Source organism: Benincasa hispida, chromosome 3, assembly GCF_009727055.1.
Source record: "Benincasa hispida cultivar B227 chromosome 3, ASM972705v1, whole genome shotgun sequence".
NCBI lineage: Eukaryota > Viridiplantae > Streptophyta > Magnoliopsida > Cucurbitales > Cucurbitaceae > Benincasa > Benincasa hispida.
In genome coordinates, this window is record NC_052351.1 from 17,146,266 (window position 1) to 17,169,806 (window position 23,541).

Consider the following 23,541-nt stretch of genomic DNA (forward strand, 5'->3'; position numbering starts at 1 on the left):
AGAAGAGGAAGAAGACGAGGAAGAAGAAGAAGAAGAAGCAGCAGCGAGAAAGAGAGTGTATTTGTAGAATGAAGGGGATGGCCCACCTTAGAAATGGCAGGGCACGTGAAGAAAGCCCACTGGGCCGTTTGGGTGGCGCCGGAAAAGTCCAAACGCCCTCGCCTAATCTAATCTAAACCCTATTCCATCCTTTTTTTTCTTTTTTTCCTTTTTTCTTTTTCACCACTTCCCATAATTCATTCATTCATTCGTCTTGTCCTAATCATGCTTCAGTACTTTAAACAACTGTTTCACAGTCTTCAATATCTCTCTCTGCAACTCGAAGTGAGTGATGGATCTACTAACATTGTGGACCCATCTCCTCTCCATGCATCCAGCCATTTCTCTAAACTCTCCTTTTCTCACTTTCCTTCTCACATCCTTCATCTTTGTGTTTGCTGCATTGTTAATTCATCTAAAAATTTCTAATTCCAGAGCAGTACATAAGTTTTTTAAAGTAACATATTCATCTTGTACTTGAATACTTGTATTGTGATATACTATGAATGTAAGCAGTATACAATTTTTTCAATACTAATGTATTACTATAAATTTTTCCACATCGCCAACCTAAGGATGTGATACTATCTTCATTGTAACCTCCAAGTTTAGAAAAGTTACATAAATTATTCGAGATCACATCCGAACAAAAAAAATTCTAGCATATAAAAATGTAATTAAGAAAAGTTTAAAAGAATTGAAAATTACCAATAAAGTACGTCTTTTTTTTCAGTGGCTGCATAAAAACTTTAAAGTTAGGCGTCCTTAACTTTGGAGTAATTGAAATAATGCAAATATCCGTAAATCAAAGAATTCGATATTGAAAGTATCAATAGATATCTCAACATCTTTAATTAATGCTGAGAAAACATAAAAATGTTATTTATTTAGTCCAATATGAATAGAAATATTAACACCAATATTTATAATTTAGTTTGGGAGTTAAAACAAATTAATTATTAATCTAATTTCGTGATTTATAGAAATATCTGTCGATATCGATATATCCATAAAATTCAGATTTCGATATCAATATGGATATCGATATTTTAATCCTTATAATTCTATATTGGGTGATCTCATAGGAATTTTTTTTAGAAAACATGTTTATGGGAAGGAAAGATGACGTTGGCCTAAAGTGTTACATTCATTGTTAATTGTTAGGAAATAGCTGTAAATTTTCACGTATGATGTTGCAGTCACAAAATAATATGCTAATTGGTGGATGAGATTGATTGCAATATGATATTTAGATATAAGTTTAAGCATAGAATAGAAGCCATAATCATGAAACCTAACCAAAGGAACCTTCTACAAGAATGCTCCCTTCCACAGTTTTTTCTTTTCTTCCTTTCTCTCTCTGTCACACAGACTTCTGTTTACCTTTAAAAAGAGAAAGGGTAAACGATTTGGAATGGAATATATAATATGAAAAAGTCAACATAATTATAGTACTAACATGGACAACTGCAGCTGTAAGAAATTCTAAATGTCACTCAAAAAAGATATTGGACCACCCCCTCTTTTTCGACTCACTTTTTAATTAGCAAAATCACATTATCATAAACATATCAACGTAGAATCCAATGTTCACATGCATTTGAAACTCAAAGGACCCATTTTTTATTTTTATTTTTTGTGTGGAATGGACATTTCATTGGATTCCTTTTTATGGAAAGAATTTCTCTCTAATCTTTTGATCAAGTGATTGAGAGCAGGGACCAACATAATGAAAGTGGAGATGGGAAAAGGTTTAATCTAATTCCAATAATATTCTTTTTTCTCAACTTGGATTGGCATTGTGGAACAAATGATGAACAGTTTGAAACTTCTACTTGGGTAGAGATTTGAATTTCCCTAGTCATCTGAGAGAGATAAGTTATTATATTCAACAATTGCCGAAGGTTGTAATCTTTGACAATGTTTCCCATATATATACATACACGATCAAAGTCAACAAATGAGGTCATAAGTACATAGCTAGTTTAGTGGACAATTAAGGGAAACTTTCGGAATTATAGCAACAAATTTATACACTAGAGACTCCAAATCAATAGAATATAATCGCAAGTAGCGGAGCAAGAAACTAGACCTCTGTTCTGTTGATTCATGGCTTCCCTAAGATTCAATATTGTTGGCTGTCAAGATACCCTCTCCGGCAAATCATTGGTATCACGTCATTGCCCATGATTTGAGAGGCTAGGATGATTTCGAATCTCCACCAAGCCTCAATTCCTACACCATTTTCTCATAGTTGGAGATCTTGGGAAGTAAGGAACAGCTAATTCTGAAGAGTTCTGAAATTAGGCATTCATGATGGGAATATATCGGGAAGCAGTTGCCGGATGGAATATGAGCTTTTTCAAACTTGATAAGGTAAGGACCTTATGGCATTACCTGTTTCTTACTTTCCAAGATATCCACAAACTAAAACAGTTTAACATTTATCAGACAATTAACTGGAGATGGTTCTCATGTGGTTCAGCTTCAGTTCCGCACAAACATATTGTTTTCTACATTCCTTTTCTACAGGACATAGCACTACTCCTCTGGACTTATTTGTGAAGGAACCAGGGTTAGCAGAGAGGATTTGAAAGTATAATCACATAATGGCATTGAACAAATGACTGCTAATAACAAATAAAGAATCCATCTCAGCTCCTGCTGCCACCATGAATAATTGACGAGGAGCTCCAAGTGAACGCTGATAACTCTGAGAAATTTAGCTTCATGGGTCCATTTCATTTAACTATCATACTATGGACATGTAAACAATAACGAAAATGTATTCACATTTCCTTTTCTTTTTTTTCTTTTTTTGGTCATTTTTCTAAGAGTACAAAGGGGATAACAACAGTATTTGTTTAAAATTGCTTTGAAAATGAAGCTTGCTCATTATATTATGGTAACAGTAACTGGGATGTGGGATCTGTCGGCAACAGGGCAGGGATAACAAAATTAAGAGTTCCCAACAAAAAATTTAGTCGGTAATAAAAATATTGGATTCAAATCAGCAGGAACCAAAAAATATGTGCAAGGAGTTGTATTCAAGAGCTTTGTATCCGACCCTCAAGTTCCTTGCTATACTGGAAGGCGACCATTTCATCCAACAGGAGAGAACGCAGCAAGCCTTGAAGGTCTCTATCTTTCACACGTGAACTTTCTCCACAATAAATTACTTTTTTGGGGTCTAATCGACAATAAATGATTTAGTTAACAAATGCTGTGTCTTACCTCCTACAAGTTCAAAGCAGAGAGATTTTCATTACCATGAACAAAGGGGAAAGTGATTGATTGAATTATGAATGGTAAGAATATAAAAAATTCCAACAGAAAGGAGAGATTTTTGGAAAACGAATACCAGCTTCAGCAATGAAGAAATAGCAATGTAGTTCCGTCCACGAGTTTTATTCCTTTTGTCTTGTTAGTTTGAGCAAGTTTAAGATGTTTTCATACACAATAAATGTGATTGAAGCAGCTGGGACATTCTTTAGAAGGTTTGGTGTAATACCCCTGTAAAACCCACGAATGCCCTCAAACCTGCAGGGTTTTGTAAACAAACGGCAGAGAATTTATTACTATGCTGTAGGTTATGGAATGAGAGCTGACAAAAGCTCCAACTTCACTTCGCAGGGTCCCCTTGGTTAATTCTCAAGGCATTGAGCGATAGCAAAATTCAAAGAGTAGAAGCACATTTGTTCTCCTGGTAGTGTAACGTTATTGGACAGGTTAGTTCTTACCGTGCAGTTTCCTTAAGAACGTGGAAGCTATCCATGTATCTTGGGATCCCATCATTGCCTGGTCTTTGCTGCAAGCAGACAGAACAATCATTTAATTCCAAGAATTTAAGAGAGAGAGAGAGAGAGAGAGAGAGAGAGAATATAGGCATACCTGCAACCGAGCTCGAATAACCTGAAAACCAAGTCACTCAAGAATCAGCCAAGATACATTACCATAAAAACCACAACACAGTTCACACCATCAAGAAAAATCTCAATTTACTTGAAATGGGTATGTCAGAAGCATGGCAGCAATTTTAGAACATCCTCCAAGAACAGCATAATCACCCGAATTCTGTGAGAGGGAGACAATTCACAGTAAGAGGCCAAGAGTTTCCATTTCACGTGGTGAGGACCTAATGGAGTAAGATCTTAAATCCAGGTTTTAAGCCAGAGAAAAGAAAAAGGCAAGGGTTTTCTCTAATGTCATAGAATGTTGCTCATAATTTATAGTCATTGCATGAAATATGCCTACTGCAAGGGGTGGAGAAAACATGATTAGCTTATATGGAGGAAAGGCATCGGAAAAGGATATCAACTATATGCAAGATCAAATAAATATTTCTACTTCTCACAGTATACTCATGTTAAGCAAACTCAAACCAAAAACTTGTACCAGTAATTCCCCAGAACTTTGAGCATCCATTCTGGTCCCTTTAGACCTTGAGTTGGCAATAACTTTACGGAGTTCTTCATAAACTGTAAATTGAATGGCACCATGAGAAACCTGCTGTAGCAACAAAACACATCTATGAATTCATCCCATGAAATAGTGTAAACAGAATGTCTTTTTATGACAAACGTACAAGCTCTTTTCCACTCCATAATGAATCCTCAACAACATTTTACATCCCTATTGGAAATAGGAGGAAGAAGAAAAGCAACAAAGAAAGAAAAGGACAAATGAACAGTAGTTTAGTTTGTTATAATGTGAATTTCTCGTTTAAACTTTAGACTAAGGCCCATGTTTGATTAACGGAAAATTGCAGTATAATGATTGGAAGGCATGAAAGTTTAAAACTAACTAATATGCGTGTGTCAAACTGGCACAGATAAATTTTTGATAGGAAAGTGATAGAACCCAAATACATTGAGATACTTGGTGGAAGGTACAAAAATCTTAGATCATCTAAGTATTCTCAATGGCATCATTTCTGAGCTGGAGGTGATAGGAGTGAAGATAGAAGACGAAGATAAGGCACTCCAACTCAGATGGTCACTTCCTCCTTATGGACACATGAAACCAATTTTGATGTACGGAAAAGAAACTTTAGATTTTGTTGAGGTTATTAGTAAACTTTTGTTAGAGGCAAAAAGACTGAAGAGTGAAGGACATACTTCACAAGAGAATTTAACAATGGTAGCTAGCAAATGTAAAAGCAAAGAGTTCGTGCTGAAAAGGGTTTGTTGGCAACGTGGACAATCTGGGCACATGAAAAAAGATTGTCCTAATAGAACAAGTTTGTCAAAAGGCTCTGAGTCAAATGCTAATATTGCCTTTCTTGTTAGGGAAGATACTGACCCCCTTGACCCCCTCTAAAGAAGACGAAAATTCATCCTCGTGGTATGTCTGCTTTACCATGATAGAAGATGTGATTGTGATGTTAGCGGCTCCACAAATTTGCACACGAGGCATTGACTTGGTGGCTATGCAAGGTGTGTGGTGGAAGTTATGTCGATGACTGAAAGACTTCAAAGTGAGCCAAGTGGGTGGAAGTTGCACCATAAATATTCGCAACATTTTGTCGGCATGTGATGAAAAAAGGAAATTCTTGGAAGATGGTATTTTAAGTGGTCTACTCATTATGGTGGAGTGATTTATAATGGAGAATTGGGAATTATGATTGTCAGTGAAGATAATGGACATTTCAGAAGATGTGGATTCTTCAAATATCTTGCCAAGGTGGAATTTGTTGGGATTGGCAAGATGTGGGAATCCCACATCGTTGAAATTGAAAAAAAAAAGGGGGTGGGCTTCTTGGTTATAAAAGGAGAAAGGCTCCTTTGTTTTAATCCATCTCAATTAGCAAAAATACTTTAAGCTTTTGTATGCTAATTAAATTCTCTCTTTTGCATTTTCTACTTCAAGAGTGGGAAAAAGAAAAAGGGTGTGAGTAGACAATAGCTTTGAGGAGAGTCATTTTTGTAAATGGGATCGGGGAGAGATTTATGTGTGATTGTAGCAATTTGTCACATAGTAAATTTTTCTGGTCCGTGGTTTTTCTCCAATTGAGGAGTTTTCTATGTAAATTCTGATGTTCTTAGATTTAATGCTTTCTTTTAACTTGCTATTTTCTGCGTATTTCCTACAGTAGAAGTGGGAGGTTTTTTCCCAACATTCCCCGGCCATACTATACACACGTCAGACCGGCAACCTCCATCGATGATTTCTTTATGATACTTCCATTGGTGCCTCCCCTTGATTTTTGCCTTCAGGAATCGACAACGACCTCTCTTCGGACCTCTTTGATTCCACACCGATCTCTCCACGGCCTTTTCACGACCTGTTGACATTTCTTCCAAGTTTTCATCTTCAACCTTTGAAACATCATCACCAACGATCACCCTTTGAATTTCTTTTGTCAATGATCTCTCCTTGCTCACGGATCATCTTCAAACGCTTCTCCTCCTCCAACTTGATGGCATTTCGTGCCCCTTGGTGAGTTTTCGAATGGCTCTTCCAACCCTTTGTCTTCGTGTTCTTCGACCGCTTTCCCAACCTTTTCTTCTTTTTTCCATTACTTTTCCAGAAGCATGTTTTCTTGTTTGCCGTACATCTCTTTGCTTCCGTATGACCTCCTTCTTTCTCTTTTTCCTAATATTTTTCTTCAACGATTTCTTGTTCTCTCCATTTGCATTCCTCTGTGGAAGATTTTGATGATTCTTCCTTTTACGTGGTTGCCTCACTCTCTTGATCTTCAACCTTCTCAGCATCCTTGATTTCTTTATTTGTTTTCCAGCCTTATTCTTCATTGTTTCTCCTTTTCCAGCGTTGGCTTCTGCCTCAACATTGTGCACAACATCTACATTTTCTTCTTTAATCTCAGCAACTTCATGGGGAGTTTTATTCTGAAAAGACTGGAATATCGTCTTCATCTCCTTCTTCCTTTCCTCCTTCCATCGATTCCTCAGCTCATCAAACCCTTCACGGATGCTCTTCATTATTTCTTCACAAAAGCTCTTGTGTGAATCCATGTCCAGAATCGAATGGCTCTAATACCAATTGATAGAACCCAAATATATTAAGATATAATTGATAACCAAAATACAAGATAAACCGAGTAATTTGAGGAACTTGGACCCTCCCAATCTTGAGATACTCTCAAGCCCCTAACCATTCACCAAAATATTGCTTACTTTTCCCCTTCCCTATCCACTGTATTTATAACCAAACTTCCCTAACAAACTACTTATCTAGTTACTAATATACCCTTACTCCTCTAATCCCCTAATAACCCCCTAATACGCGATCCTATCACTGAGCCAAATTACGAAAAGGGGGGAGATGAGACATCCCACAAGACCAATGGGTTACAAAACCCAATTAATGCAATAAGATTCATACTGTGCAGAAGTAAAAAAATCAAACTGTTAAAAGAAAATTAAGCTAAAATCTAACAGCTTACAAGCATAAGACCAGGAACAATCCCTTTATAAAGGGCAGCAAAACCTTCCTCCCTCAAAATGGTTCTGAAGGCATCTGCAATTAAACATGATAGATGTGCATAGAATCACATGAATACGAAATAATAGAACAAAGCAACGAAACATCTAAAGGAGCGTGGAATCTACTGTTGTTGCTGATGCAAGAACGAAGAGAGGTAATATAAATATCACCTTCCTAATATTTATTTTAATGTTATTCCAAGAACAGGAGTGAACTAGCGTTAGGTTTCAAGCCTAGACTATTCTCGATTAAAAATGAACCAACAGTGCAACCCCTGAAAAAAGATACCTACCCGCAATCTACAACCTTTGTCTTAGTGCATTCTCCGAAATCATAGTGCTGAAGGATCAGATCATTTCAATCAGGTTACTTTTTTTGCAACTATTAGAAAGGCTTATCTATATTACGTTTAACTTTCCAATGTTATGCTTCTTCAAGAATCAATGGACCTTGAATAAAGCTACAAGAGAAAAGGCTAGAATTTTGAATCTTACTTGTCCGTTACCAGAATCAGGAAAATTTGCTGTTGAAAAAAGGATAGGATTTTCATAGATGTTTGAAAGACATAGAAATAAACAAATGTATTCTTCAAGGTCCCTAGATGGAGCTACTTCAGGATTTTTGTGACGTTTCTTCCTTTCTGATCAAAACCAATTAGAGAATTTTGTAGTAAAATCCAGTCAATGAGTGGGTTCGGACTTCTTGTTGTTTCTCCTTTTTTTTTTTTTTTTTGTTGAATTATGAGTTTTTTTCTTTTTTACCTTTAGTTTCAAAATTTAATATTTGAAGTTATTTACTTTATTGTTTAATTTATATTTCAGTTTTTGGTTTTTAAGTTTTTAATTTTAAGTTATTAAGTTATGTTTTTAATATGCCTTTAATTGGTAAGTTATTAAGTTTACAAAGGGTGATGTCTCATGTAAAATATGTATCACAATTTTGTGTACCACATTTTGAGTATCACATTTTGTGTATCACAATTGTAGTATCATATTCATTGTATCATATTTCGTATACAACATTTTGTGTATCACCAATTTTTCCTACTTCAATAAAAAAAAATGAATTTCACTCTCATTTTCATTTTTTCTTCTTTTTGTTTAACAAACATTGAGATATTGATTTGCTTCCGCAACATTTATTTTTTCCATCAATTCCATTTTCTCAACAGTAGTATCTGAGCTACTTTGATTTTTCACCAGTAGTATCAGAGATACTTTTTTTTTTTTTTTTTTTTTACATATTCTTTTCTCTTTTTGACGATTTTCCTTTTCATATTTAAATATTTTATTCCTTGACAAGTCTAAAAATCAAGGTAAACGAGAGAGAGAAATATGAAATAATTAGATTTAACTTAATTACCAATCATAAGATCTTATAACTTACTAGGATAAGGTATTTCCCAAAGAGAGCACATTATGATAAATTGAATGCAAGATAGAAGGCAGACCATATAGCCCAGAATAAGGTTGAGCTTGATGAAGAGGACTCTGAAGCTGCATTCTTGTTTTCACAAGCCATACTGGATTTGTGCAAAAACAAACCTGACGAAGCAGTAAAACCACAGTTGTGAATAATAAAAATAGAAAATTTAAAATAATGAGCACATAGAAATATAATTCTAGTTAGTCAAAATTTGTTTGATATTCACAAAAATAAAAAATCCAAGGACGTGCTGCAGGACTTCATAGGATTGATAAAAAATGCAAATGAGCCAACCAATAAAAGAGGAAAAAAAGACTCCTAAACTCACCAAAGCTCCTGCTTCCGCTGCAGAAGCGAGATGAAGACTAGGACTCAAGTCCTTCTTTCCATTGTCAGAATATCTTTGTTTGGCTCTTCCATAGCTACAATGCAATGAGGGAAAACATTTAGTAGAGTTCCAAAGAAAATGAAATGTTCAGCCAACAGAACAAAAATTATTAGATCAGCCAATCACTTGGACAGACTTCATCTGTTGGGTTATTGAATAAGTTTCAAAGACAAACCATCCCTATTCTCATGGATCTCAACTAATGGAGATGCCATTAAAGGTGCTTTAGAGTAGTAGATTTTGAGGCGAGAACTATCCTAAGACTATAATAACCACCTCTTGCTACAGTAAATACTATTTTATATTTCACAATTAGCTACAGTCAAAACTATTTCAAAACCCCTATTTGCTACAGTTTTTACTATTTTATATTCATCATTTTTTTATTCTTTGCTACATAGTTTACTATTTCTTTCTCAAACTAAAATAGTTTACACCTCAAACACATACTATTATAACTCAAACTAAAATAATCTACACCCCAAACACAAACTATTATAACCTAGATATAATAACCTGCGACTATAATAACCAACTCCTTGCCCCAAACGCCCCTATGTGATTATCTGATTCTCGAGTCAAATTTCGAAAGGAATCCAAATGGCTACATTTCAAGCACTATAGGTTTTTTCATCCTTCTTCAAGGGAATATTTTTCTATCATTAATGCTGAGCTCACACAGTGGAAACTCTAGAGGATTTTTTAAAAATCTTATTGAGGGTCTTTCTCAATTTTTCAAGTTTGCACTGTGTACCTTGTATGACTAGGAGTTTTTTTCAAAGTTCCTCGTGGCTATGAACCATCATGAGTTGGTCTAGTGGTAAAAAGGAGACATAGTCTCAATAAATGGCTAAGAGGTCAAATGTTCAATCCATGGTGGCCACCTACCTAAGAATTAATTTCCTACGAGTTTCCTTACCACCCAAATGTTGTAGGGTCAGATGGGTTGTCCCGTGAGATCAGTTGAGGTGTGCGTAAGCTGGCGCAGACTCTCCAAGATATCAATAAAAAAAAAAAAAAAAAAAGGTTCCTTGTGGCAATGATGGGAGTTGGAGCAGGTAGCCTCTCTTTCTAGAGTTTTCATGGGTTTCTGCCCATACTTTGGATAGTGGTTTAGGAGCTGGTTTTGTATTTCATTGTATACGGCTTTAGTTTCAGTGGCTTTGGTCTACCTATCTTGCTTCTGCAATAATTTAGTTTTGCTAGTTGCTCCCTTGAGCACTTTGCTCCTTAATGTTTTATTCTAGCTATCGTATCTTTTGGTTTGGTAGCTTGTTTTCTTCGCTCCCATTCTATTTTGTATCCTTGACCCTTTTCTTTCTTATTATTTATGAATGAACAAGTTTAAGGATAGATCTTGTTTTGAAAAGAGAATTCAAGAAACAAGATTTACGAACTACTTTTTTATTTCTTTTAGTTCTCAAATTTTGGCATTGATCTTGTTTTAGAAAAGAGAATTCAAAGTGAAAATTAATCAAAAAAGTTAAAAAATTGTGTATAATAAGCACAATGCCTCCCTTACAAATTTCAATAATTTTCCCTAATTTTTTTGTGGCCCTTACATGACCAAACACTTTAGTGGTGACACATAAAAGAGAATAACAAAAGAACTCATATCATATAAGGCTGAGTCAGTATTCAAGTGATTAGTGTCAGGGCGTTCAATATGTGTCATCTGAGTATATATATGTCTTTATGCCTCATACCGAAAAGGAAAAAAGTTGTGCAATCATTACCCATTTACTTACAAAAAGAAATATAAACCCCAAGAAACAGTTGACCCGAGAACTGCAGGATAGAAGCCTGCATATAGCCCTCTCAAGCCCTGAAATAAAGGAAGCATCACAATCTATATGGGAACAAAGGTCAAACAACCAAGTGTAATGTGATATAGAAATTTCGGGCAAAACAAGTCCTTAACAAGCATTATAAGTAACAAGAAAGTTTGGAAGGTCGAATGTAATAAGTGTTGAGAATCATACAAAAACGCACAGGACCAGAAACTGATGTTAAGCACTGCTCAATTTTCCAGTGGCAAGCAACACATCATAAGAATATTATGCAAAGGAGCTAAAGAAATCAACTTATGATAGTAAATTACTTTATGACGAGCAGTTAGTTTCACCCGTTAGCAAAGTCATTAGAACAAGATACATGTGATTTCTCGTAAAGGGGGAGATAATTATAGTAATTATAAAATTAGATGCAAAAATTTTCTGTTATCAGATGTATGATTGCAGGAAGTAAAATTTCTTATTTCTTTGAAAAGAGAAAATACTACTCCATTTTAACGCAGTAATTCAGACCAACAAAAGAAAAATGCATCTCCAACCCTCTATAGCATTGATTTGTAATCTTCACGTTCTTTGGCCCGTCAATGATAATGCATCATACCCCGCCCACCAAAAAATAAATGAATAAATAAATCTTCGCATTCTTAAAAGCACATCCTAGAAACTTAAAAAGAGGCAGGTGAATGCAATTGTCATTTATACATTTCCAAAGTAATGCATGGAAATCGATCTGCAGTTTAGGATTTGAATTTAGGTTGTAAGACTAAGACTTGTGGCAGAATAATCGGGTCTACGCGAGGAAGATTTTGACCAGAAAGAGTAAGTGGCCAACGGCGAGCATCATTATAACAAATTTTCGTCTAAAAGATAAAGCAAACAAATTTCATGGCTCTTGCACTAACCTTACCATTTATTTAACTGAAAACCCAAAATTAATATACCCCAGATCAAAAGTTGGAGGGAAAATGGAATTAAAAGCCAGGAAATTATCGGAATTAAGAGTTGCAAACATAGAATCTACAAACCTCCATCCGAGTAATAGTGAAGATTGCATTAACCGTGTTCTTGTAAGTCGGGAGATTCGATCCTCTACCATCATAAACTGCCATTTTGAAGACAATTGGAGCAAAAATGAACGCTAAAGGAAATAAAACTTGCAACGCCAGATTGTTCGTTGACACACGCAAACTAACTTTGAGCGGCCACATTAGTAAGCTACCTTGAAACCGGGTTCGGACGACATCTAGAGGATGCATGGCGGCGACGGTGGCAAACCCGGCGAGGGCACCGGCGGTGGCATTCTCCCACTGCCACATATCCGGCTGCGACTTCGATTATTGACTCAACACTCTGTCTTCGTTTCTTTTTAGCCTGACGTAGATGAGTTGAAGCATAAAATTTCGGCGGTGTCTCGGCGGGAAAGTTTACTCGGCGCTTGCCGATACCCGATAGTTCCCTTCAGAGACCTTACCTAAAATATTAAAAATGAAAATTTGGAAAACGAAAAAAAGTCGAGGAAAATGTGGATCGAAAAATTAAAGATGAAATGATTCGTACCTTTAATATTAATAGTGTTGTTTTCAAAACCTATTAGAGAAATATTGTTGTTTTGGAACTTATTAGAGAAATATTGTTGTTTTGGGAGTTCGAGACTAGAGTTCGAACGTTGAGAACTCGACGAACAAAGAAAAACTTGGAAACAATACATAGGTCGAAACTTCAACCCTCGACTGAAGAAATCTCGCGAATCTCGCTTAAGTTGTCGAAGGTTGAAGTTTCGACACACATCCACCCTCGAGATTGCAGGTTTATTACTTTTCTTTTTCCCTCATAGAGGAAATAAAGTAATGAGATGGTATACTACATGTATCTGTGTACTCGAGCTGCTTCTAACAACCTATACATTTTGTTATCATTTCGAATTAGACGGAGGCTTGTGGGATTGACGTGAGGGGGTAGGGATGGCTATATTTTTTGGAGCGAACTCCGGGCGAATATGAAGCGCATGGATACAAGTTATGCCTTGGAATGAAAGACAATTCTGAATTAGCTTTGTCTACGAACAAAATTTTGTATATTAGGTTGTCGAAGGTTACACACATGTCGAAACTTCAAAGCGATTAAGGAGATAAGTGGGCTGAAGTAGATTAAGGAGAGAGCGAGACTTAAAGCGAGATGTTGAACGAGATTTTAAGAGAGCGAGATTCAAAGCGAGATTTTAGGAGAAAGCGAGATTCAAAGTGAGAATGTTGGAGAGAGCGAGATTTAGTTTATATTGACTGATCTGACTAACATTGAACTTGGTAAAATGAAATGGTTAAATAATTGAAAAATAAGATTATTCAGGAATACATTGAATGCTAAGATTACGCATTGAGTTTCTGGTAGTAGATCCATAATCAAAAAAGTGTTTGTGATTGCTCCAGAAGAAATGAAAGCTAGTAATCACTAATGCAAAAACAACAACAATAACAGAGAGAGCAAGATATTGAGAGAGAGCGAGAGAGCGCGAGTGAGAGAGCAAGATCTTAGGAGATAGCGAGACTAAGAGAGCGAGATCTTAGGAGAGAACGAGAGTCTTCACTTTATTTGAACTTTCGAAAAAAATAATAATAATAATAATCATATTATAATTGAATAATCATTGAATATATTAGATTATTATACTATAATAAAATAATAAAAATAATCATGTACAATAATTGAATATATTAGATTATATATACTATAATTGAATAATCATTAGACAACAAATTGAATGTATTAGATTGTTATACTATAATTGAATAATCATTAGACAACAAATTGAATTATATTAGATTATTATACTTAATTGAATAATCATTAGACAATAAATTAAATATATTAGATATTATACTATAAATTGAATATATTATATTATTATAATGTAAAACTTTATTGATTACAAAAAAAAAAAAAAAAAAAATTGAATATACAGTAGATTATTTTATAAAAAAATTGAATATACAATAAATTATTATAAAAAATGAATATTACAATAAAATGAATATATAATAAATATATATTATATATATTTATTATTCAATCCCTAACTATCCGGAGCCCGTCTTAGAACGATGACACTTCCTTCGATTATGTCCTAACTGGTTACAAAATCCACATCGTTGTCGAGTGGCTGGTTCTGTCCAATCCATCTCGTTGTGATAACGTGAACTTTTCGGTCTACCAGGTCTTCTCAACAACAATGGATCAGGATGTAAGACGAGCATATTAGGGTGCGTGATCCAGTAATCTTCATGCGGTGCAGGTTGAAATTGAAGAGAGTAACATTCATACGTTGACAATTTGTAGTAGTCTTCATGTTAAAATGTGAGCAAACGGCCATAAATGCGAGCATGGAATGCCGAATGCTTGCTACTTGTTACATGAACAGTACCGCTCGGTATGATGGCTTGTTCGAGATCACTAAGTATGAAACACCTGAGAGAAATTGTAACACACGAAGAGGTGTGTTTAATTTCAAATCGACATGCTGGTATAATTGCAGCAGTGAACAACCCAGCAAATGGTTAGACAAGACCGAAATGTCACCATCATTTCTGCTTACGACATATCGTCAGCAACTTCATAAAAAGTATAAATTTAATTTATTGAAAAATTATGTTTATCGTGCCGGGTGTCAGTTTCAAATTCAAAAGTTCAACAAAGCAATTGAAGATATCAAAGGAATAAATCGGAGTTGTCTAAGTTTTTTTGACAACATTAGTTTAGAGCAATGGACTCAAGCACATGATGGAGGATTCAGATATGGGTGGATGACGACAAATCTATCAGAGTGCATAAATGGAGTCCTCAAAGAAGCTCGAATGTTGCCTATAAATTTTTCTGACAACATTGCTCTTGCTCACTCTATAAGACATAGAAGTGTTGTTGGCGTTACCTGTTGACGGTGAGCCGGGCACCGAAGTGATGTACGATGACTGGTTAGAAGTTTATCAACTGTACCTCAGTACGACCCCACCTGCCGACAAGATTAAAGGCTCGAGGTTAAGTTTAATATGGTTAGGAACACAATTTCGTGAGCTCACAGATGATGCAGACAAGGAAACCGTCATAAGATATGCGTGAGCATATATACTACAAATGATGGGTGGAAATCTGTTTTCAGATAAATCAAGTCATTTTGTTCACTTGATGTTCTTGCCACTGTTAGTTAACCTCCATGATGCAGGGCGGTATTCGTGGGGTGGAGTATGCTTGGCATGGTTGTATAGACAACTATGTAAAGCAACAAGACCTGAGGTTCGAGAGATAGTTGGGCCTCTCATACTTTTGCAATTATGGGCTTGGGAGCGATTTCCAACAATGGCTCCACAGCTTATCATGTTAATGATACTCAGTTAGTTGGACGAGCCTATGGTTCTCGGTATGTTGTTTTAATTCAATTTAATTTTTATATCACTGATCTAGTTAATTTAAATTCTAAATTATCAATTTAAAAATTTAGGTGGAGAGACAAATTTTGTGTGACTAGGACAACCACACATGTAGTCAACCAGTATATTGAATACATGTTTGATCTGCTTCAACCTGAACAGTTACATTACACAAAACCTAATTGATTATTTTATTCACATTTTTATTGTATTTGTTCTATATATTCTCTAATATAATATTTTGTGTTTCAGGTCATTTGAAGCCGTACAAAATTATTGTGTACACTTTGCTAATTTTTGTACGATAATGGTCAAACATATGACGACACATGAGTCCTCTCATATGTTTTCACATTGGTGAGTGGCATCTTCCTGACAGGTGTATGAGACCAATTCGGTTTTCAACAGGATGTCCCATCGCCTTGTAATACTGAACCCGTACTGCATGATATTGACCTAAGGACTGGAGATTGGTCCGAAAAAGTTGCACATTTGGTAGTGCGATGGCACTATCGTGCAAGGTTTATTGCAGTGGGGGTTTCTCTTGAACAGTTTGACACAGATGTCACTCCATAATATATTCATTGGTATAATAATATCACAAGGCGCTACGTCACTCGTTCGGGAGCAGCTGTGGATCATCTGGTAAATGAATGAATATTATCTATTTTTTTAATTTAAATTTATTTTAAATATTGTCTAATTATTTTATAATTCACAAAGATCGAACAACAGTAGATTCCGTGAGGTTGCAAATGATCCGCACTAGGTTCTTGCTATATGTAGTGACAAACAAAGCTATATGGAGGAAATTCATTATATGTACGATATACCTATTGTTCCTCCACCAGCTCATTTACGTAGAGGACCTGTTAGAGAAGAGCATGAGTTTGATGAGGTTGCACATAATATGGAAGAGTTTCCCCCTATGACGCAGACGCAGAGTCGAACTAATTATGTTAGTCTGATGATGACGATGCCAACATTTGGTTCAGGACATTATGACTCAGAGGCTGGTCATTCGTCTTCATACGTGCATAGACATGGTTGGGGTCGTGGAGAGCATAATGAATATTTATATTATGAAGCGCCTGCAGAGGTACTAGAGCAACATCAAGAAGAACTCGAGCAACCTCAAGTTTAAAGTCGACGACGACAACCAGCTCGAAATCGACGACGTCCGCCTTGTGGGACACATTGATTTTTGTATTTATTTTTATATAAATGAGATATTTAATTTACATTTTTTATTTTTATTTTTATGAGTTATTATTATTTTTAATTTATTCTTTTTAGAGTTTAAATAAAAAAAATTTAGAAATTATTTTTATAAAATGGAAAATTAAAAAAAAAAAAGGATTAGAAAGAAGAAGTGGAATGTGTAATAATTAAAAAGGAAAAAAAAAAGAGGAAAATTTGTACGGTATTCTCGCTTTCTATCAAAATCTCGCTATCTCGCTCTTGTTCTTGCTCTCGCTCTCTCAAACTCTCGCTCTCTCGCTCTCTCTCATAATCTCGCTCTCTAATTTGATTGGGAAGTTCAGTGGCAAAAAGAAGGAGGTTCATTAGCTCGTTATTTAGTCAAACTTGAGATGACAGAATCCGTAAAAATTATTTAACAAGTTTTGAAAGGAATTCCAGGGGACCTTATGAAAATTTAGAAATACGATCTTTTGATAGAGCAAGGTCTCCGGAATGATAATAGGTCGAGGGTTCAAAGTTCGACGTACAAGTGAAAGGAAGGTCTCCGGAATGATAATAGGTCGAGGGTTCAAAGTTCGACATACAAGTGAAAGGAAGGTCGATGGTTCAAAATTCGACCTATGTAGGTCGAATTTTCAACCCTTGACTTATTTAAAAAAAAAAACAATATTTTTACAAATAGTTTGAAAACAACAATATTTTCCTAAATAGTTTCTAAAAGGGCAATATCCTTTTAATTTTCCCAAATGGTTCTCCATGTCTTATTCTTAATTAGTAATTAATTCTTAAATCAAAAAATTTCCAGTTCTTTAATACTTTATTTATTCTGTAAAAATTCTCAAGATTAAATTAACTTGGGAAAAAAGTATTTTTTCAAAAAAAAAATCATGTTTATTTAAACACTTTTAATAAGAACTTATTAAAATACACTTGAAATTCTATTTTGAGTGACTACCAAACACTCCAATTTCTTTCCAAATGATTTATTTTTTAACAAACACACCCGGTTTGCATTAAAAAAAAACAACAATAATAATTTGCTGGTTTCATAATTATAGTACTAAAGGTTTTATATTTTTTTTTTAAAAAAAGGGAAAAGGCTCACATGAGAAAATTTCTCCAACCATATTACTATTCACATTCTATTTCACAACCATTTCAGTTACTATTTAATTGTCAGTCCGTAGCTGGATAAAAGAATAGCTACATATTACCATTTAGAAGGGCCATGCTTGGATCTAAAATAAGTTAAAATGAATCTCCTCAACTTTTCAAATGGTCGATCGAACTAGAATTTTAGCCATGATGGTACATGGGATTCAATCACCACTGTTTGAGTTTACAAAGTTTGCAGTAATAGGGGAAAATGAAGCTGGTGATTTGTTCTTCCGCTGTTTTTTAATACAAAAGACTCATTGTCGAGAACTCTCTTCTTCAATGGGTGGTGTTTTAAGTTATTTAACCTATGAATACAAAAAGGCAAGTACCAAGAAATATCTATCCACCAATACAATTCCAGGTCGAGGCAAAAATATGGAAAGTTCTGATAAAGAATGCTCCATAAATTTTGAAGGAAACCAAACAATTCCATGCCCTCATCCATCCCAAATGAATTTCAAGACACAACAATATATCTTCAACTGCTGCTCTGACTTGAAAATGGCCATAAAAAGCTTGGTATTTTCTGCAGCATCCTGTTGGTAGAAGAAACATACGGAATTACAAAAAGTAATGACGGGTACTAATATAATGATTTTACACAATCTCATATAATTGTATTGTGCATGTTTGCAGTGGTATTGATAACTATAAAAATGGTCTCTAGCTAATGTCACTTCTTTAAAATCAACTGACTTGCACACGTTATAGTAGATACAAAGCATGCAGAATAACAGACAGAATAGATCACTGCAGCTTAAAAGTGTGTTATGCCACATGCTTCAGTGCTATTGATTAATATGACTAATAAGTACTCTGTGGTCTCGAAGTCCTATTTATAAGTCAACTTTCCGCCAACACACTTTCCTGGCCTAGAATCCCTCGTGACATTTATGAAACTATGAAGGGAAAACATTGTGTCATGTTGCAACGATGTTAAATACCGTTTTTATTAACTTTACTACCAATTTGGAAAATACGTTATAGGAATAAAAATAACACTTTCTTAAATTTTTTTTTTTTTAAAAAAAGGGAATAAGAATAACTCTATGATCTCCCAGTCAATTATGATAGTCCAAATATGAGGTAACTAGAAGATGGATACATGATAATTTGTATGATCTTAATTATTCCAATTGCCATTTGTTCTGTTTCAGAAAATTTGAAAAACCTATTGCAACATATATGCTTGAGTCATAAAGCTTCATAAGAAGATGAAATTGACAACCAAACCAACAGCAAATCAAGATTTCAACAAAGAATAGCATTTTAAGGTCTGTCATCTGCTATTTATTATCAACTCTAAGTTTATGTTTCATTTTGCTTCTAAAAGTGCGCAATATCAAGTCATTGTCTAGCTCAAGTCTATGTTACACTTGCATAACTGGATAAATCTTATCTCCCTTCCAAACTGCACACACTTTCTAACCTCAAAGACCTAGAATTTCTCCAACATAGGGAGACTTACAAGTACATCAGCTACGTCGGTAAAACTATAAAACCATTTTTCCAAATTATATCATACTTGTCATTTCCTACCTAAAATTTAGGCGAATCTGCATGCTTCCGTTCTTTTCCAGAGAGAAAAACAGGCCTCAGCTACACACTTCTGCGTCTCAAAATCCAATTCAATCAAGGACCCCTCCCTCGAGTTAGAAGAGCCAGAGGCATAGGATATTACATTCTATAGAACTCATTATCCTTGAAACACTCAAGAGTTTAGATTCTCAGGAGTAGGGATTAAACTCTTCTGCTAAGCGACACAGATAGGAATCAACTTAGATTAAAGATCATCGAGATTTGTATCCACGAGTCCATATGCTAACTATAACCCCAAAACATACTCAATTGCTAGGAGAATGCGCAAGAACTAAGATAGTCTATATATATGACATAGAAACATGTAACTCATTCTAAAATACACTAAAAAGAGTAGTATTATAGTACCTCACTCCATTGAAACTTTGGCGCCAACCTCCTTCATCTTGGCAATAATGGTATCAGCTTCCTCCTTAGTCACTCCCTTCTTCAGAAGCGTAGGTGCTTTCTCCACCAAATCCTTAGCCTCCTTCAACCCCAAATTCGTAAACGTTCGCACTTCCTTAATGATCTTGATCTTGGAGGCAGCATCAAAAGCTTCAAGCTTCACATCGAACGCCGTCTTCTCCGCCTTTTTCTCTTCACCGCCTTTCGCTCCAGGACCACCCTTACCGGCACCTTGCAAGCCGCCGAACCCCATCCCAGGCATCATCACTGCCATTACCGGCATCTCCTTCACATCCAATTTTTGCCGTAGAACCTCCGTGAGGTCCGCAACCTCGAGTAGCGTGAGACCAGAGATCTCATCCACAATGGCCGAAACTTTCTCAGAAGGAGCTGGTCTTGATTCGGGTGAAGCAGTGGTGAAATTCCGATGGTTCAGCGATGATGACGACGCATAACTCTCCAATCCAAGAAGATCGAAGTTAAGAGTGGACGGAGAATCGGAGCAAGGGTTTTGAGCGAAAGTTCTGCGAATCCTGGAGAAATGAGTGGAAAAAGTTCGCAGATATCTCATCTTTGAAATGTATGGAAAACGGTGAACGTTCAGTCAGCAAGTAGATTAAGAGAATGAGAGCTGTGTGCGTTCATGGTTGAGGAGTTTAGCCGTCGTTCAGATTCCGGGAAGAGGCATAAACCCTACCGTTCAGAGTGAAATTCTCAGGGGGCTTTTTAGTTGGGCTTCAAAATCAAGGTCCATAGATATTGGAAGGAACGGTCCATCTTATTTCGCAAAAGTAAATTAGATTTCTTTTCGAGGAAAAATACATTTTGGTCCTACGTTTAAATCTACTTTCTATTTTATTCCTAAATTTGAAAATATTACATTTTTAGGTCTCTTTTGATAACGGTTTTATTTTTTGTTTTTTTTTTTAAAAAAATTAAGCATATAGATACTTCTTCTACCTCCAAATTTCTTCTTTGTTATCTACATTTTACCAATAGTTTAAAAAATCAAGTCAAATTTTGAGAACTAAAAAAAGTAACTTTCAAAAAGTTGTTATTATTTTTTTAATTTGGCTTGGAATTCAACCATTGTACTTAAGTTAGATACAAATTATTGTAAGAAATGTGAATGAAATAGGCTTATTTTTTTTAAAAAAAATTAAAACAAAAAATCAAATAATTACCAAACGAAGCCTTAGTTTTTAAGAATTTGATTTCCATTTAATCGGGAGATTTTAAAAGGCTATAATTTCACCATTGAGATTTGAGTTTTGTTTCATTTTGATCCCTAAAGTTTTAATATTTACACATTTAATCTCTATTTTTTACTAAATACTCACTTCCAATCTTAATATTTATGTCTACTTATTAATTTGAAAATAATTATAAAAAAAAAATAAATTTAACATTAATGAAAAATAGGAAAACGTAGGATTCATTTAGTAACCATTTCATGTATTTTTTTTTTTTAAAAAAAAAATGTTAAACCTATTCTTTCACTGTTTCTTATCATGATTTACATCTCTTTTTAAGTTCAATAATTGAATTATTAGCCAAATTCAAAAAACAAAAACAAGTTTTTAAAAACGACTTTTTAGTTTTCAAACTTTTGCTTGTTTTTTAAATAAAAAATAGTATAAAGTTAATAAACAAGAAAGAAATTTAGAGGTGGAATAAGTATTTATAAACTTAATTTTTAAAAATTTAAAACTAAAAGTCAAATGGTTACTAAATGGTACCTTAATAATTATAATTCTTTTAAAATAACTAATAAAAATATGAGCCAAAGTATGTGATCGATAGAATGCGAACATGTGGCTTTATAATATAAATAACGTGAATCATTTAAAGGGAATGTGAAACTTAAACAAAGTAATACAATAGTTTTTAGTATGTGTCTACATGGTCCCGAACTTGACAATAATTATAAAATTAAAATTTTGTCATATTTATCTTACTAACAAAGTAACAAAGTAGTTTTTTTTCTTTTATTTATTTATTTTTATGGTATGTGAGATAGAGATTGTTCACACGAGATTTTCGGAGAAACGTATTTCGTAGAGTTGAACTCGAGTCCGTGTTGATGTTGAAGTTGATTTGATGCGATGTGATTCGATCTCTAATATTTGATCCTCTGATTCTCTCTCAGTTGGGTGAATGTGCTTGACTTGGAGAAGAAAAACACCAAACATTCTTGAAGTAGAGGTCTTGGAAGCTTGAAGCAGAAGTCTTGGAAGCTTGAAGTAGAAGGCTTCGTGGTTTTGGTTGGTCCATGGACCTGGCCCTTAGACCCTAGTTTTGGGTCTGATCTGAGATTTGGGTCCAATTCAACTTTTTTTTTTTTGGACTTTGAACCCAAATAATAATATCAAATTTGGCCAATTTAATCTTAATTCAACTGCGTGACGTCATCGAAACTGGTGTTCAATTCAATTTGGAACATGTGTCAACTTCTAGTTGGACACAAAGTTAATGATTTAGAAATTCGTCATTAATTTAGCAAACAACGTGGTGACTTGTGATTGGTTCAAAATTTTATCCTTCAACAAATGCCCCCTTTTGAGATTTATGCACACTTACGGGTGGGTGAATCTCGAAAAAAAATGTGAAATTGTGATCAAAATTCAAATATATTTGTTCTTGAATTCGACCTCAACTGATGTGTTAGTCAAACTATGAATTCAGTACATAAGTTTAACTCGAATTTGGGATAAACTTTGGAATATAGCCAAATTTTAACTTGACATTTTATTCATAATTCAATATCAAAGTTAAACATTTGGATTTTGATAAAATTTAGGATATGGCCAAATTTTAATTTGGGATGAGTTTGACATCTATTTCACCACCTGATTTGGCTAACTTGAACTTAGAATAAAATTTGGATTGGAATCTCCTCCAACTTTAGACTGAAATTTGGGATAACATTTGAATTTAATTCCAATTTGAGTGGAATATAAATTTGAACTTAAATGGAAGAAATTTTGGAGAGCCAAAGCATCGTAAGACAGCCCTACTAGCGATGCTAGCGATACCAGCGACTCACTAGCGATGCCAGCGATACCACCTTACTAGTGATACCAGCGATACCAACTTACTAACGATGCCAGCGATACCAACGATACCAGCGATACTCATCCACCAGAGATACCAGTGATATCAGCGATACCAGCGATACTTATCCACCAGCGATACCAGCTCAATTTCTAGCGAGATTTCCTTCTCCATACTGTTTGCTTGTTTTTTTTTTTTCAAGCAGTCATTTGCTCATGCACAGATTCTCTCAAAACTTAAGCTCAAAATTCCTCGCCGTTTAATATGGAGATTCAAAACTCCATCGTTGCCCCCAATTCAAGCAGCATCGAATCGAGTGTGATTTTTTTTAATCTTAACCAATTTCGGCAAAAATCGGGATTCCACAACCAAACAAACAGTATTCAGTTCAAATAACCCGTGATTTTATCAGATTTCAACTGATTAGTAGAAGATCTCGTTCGAACTTAACTATATATATACTGGCAGGACACATGATTTTCTTCATCTTGAAGTGTGATTTCTTTTGTTCTTACATCCTTTGCAGTTTGAATTTTGATTTTCTTTCGTTCTTATGTCCTTTGCAAATCAGACTTGGATTGCGGTAGGAGGCTGTAAGTGAGGAGAAGAAAAGAGAAGAAAAAAAAGATGG

At 34.9% G+C, this 23,541-nt stretch overlaps 2 protein-coding genes across 4 annotated transcripts; both read right to left on the reverse strand.

The window, feature by feature from the left end:
• Positions 1–1,926: 1,926 nt before the first annotated feature.
• On the reverse strand, positions 1,927–12,608 carry LOC120073292 (folate transporter 1, chloroplastic). Of its 3 annotated transcripts, none has more exons than XM_039026040.1 (12): positions 12,311–12,607; positions 12,117–12,193; positions 11,047–11,123; positions 9,239–9,332; positions 8,936–9,029; positions 7,445–7,518; positions 4,435–4,548; positions 4,042–4,113; positions 3,931–3,951; positions 3,780–3,847; positions 3,401–3,579; positions 1,927–3,276 (listed from the first exon to the last, which is right to left on the reverse strand). In XM_039026040.1, exons 1-11 carry the CDS (start codon positions 12,405–12,407, stop codon positions 3,447–3,449), a joined length of 921 nt encoding a protein of 306 aa, XP_038881968.1. In that variant the 5' UTR covers positions 12,408–12,607; the 3' UTR covers positions 1,927–3,276; positions 3,401–3,446. The 3 variants fall into 3 exon arrangements, with proteins under 3 accessions (XP_038881968.1, XP_038881969.1, XP_038881970.1); XM_039026041.1 differs by having other exon boundaries at positions 4,435–4,545; positions 12,311–12,606; XM_039026042.1 differs by lacking the exon at positions 1,927–3,276 and having other exon boundaries at positions 3,439–3,847; positions 12,311–12,608.
• Positions 12,609–17,944: 5,336 nt separating this feature from the next.
• On the reverse strand, positions 17,945–20,601 carry LOC120072669 (50S ribosomal protein L7/L12). Its single transcript, XM_039025105.1, has 2 exons — positions 19,818–20,601; positions 17,945–18,406 (listed from the first exon to the last, which is right to left on the reverse strand). The coding sequence occupies exon 1, from the start codon at positions 20,425–20,427 to the stop codon at positions 19,819–19,821; it is 609 nt and encodes a 202-aa protein (XP_038881033.1). The 5' UTR covers positions 20,428–20,601; the 3' UTR covers positions 17,945–18,406; position 19,818.
• Between the last annotated feature and the right edge of the window lie 2,940 nt (positions 20,602–23,541).

Excerpts from the sequence above, each read along its gene's own strand:
- LOC120072669 (XM_039025105.1), bottom strand. The coding sequence starts at position 20,427 with ATGAGATATCTGCGAACTTTTTCCACTCATTTCTCCAGGATTCGCAGA.
- LOC120073292 (XM_039026040.1), bottom strand. The coding sequence starts at position 12,407 with ATGTGGCAGTGGGAGAATGCCACCGCCGGTGCCCTCGCCGGGTTTGCC. Across the intron at positions 9,030-9,238 it reads CAGCGGAAGCAGGAGCTTTG|GTTTGTTTTTGCACAAATCC; the intron begins GTGAGTTTAGGA and ends CTGCTTCGTCAG. Across the intron at positions 4,114-4,434 it reads AAAGTTCTGGGGAATTACTG|AATTCGGGTGATTATGCTGT; the intron begins GTACAAGTTTTT and ends TCCCTCTCACAG.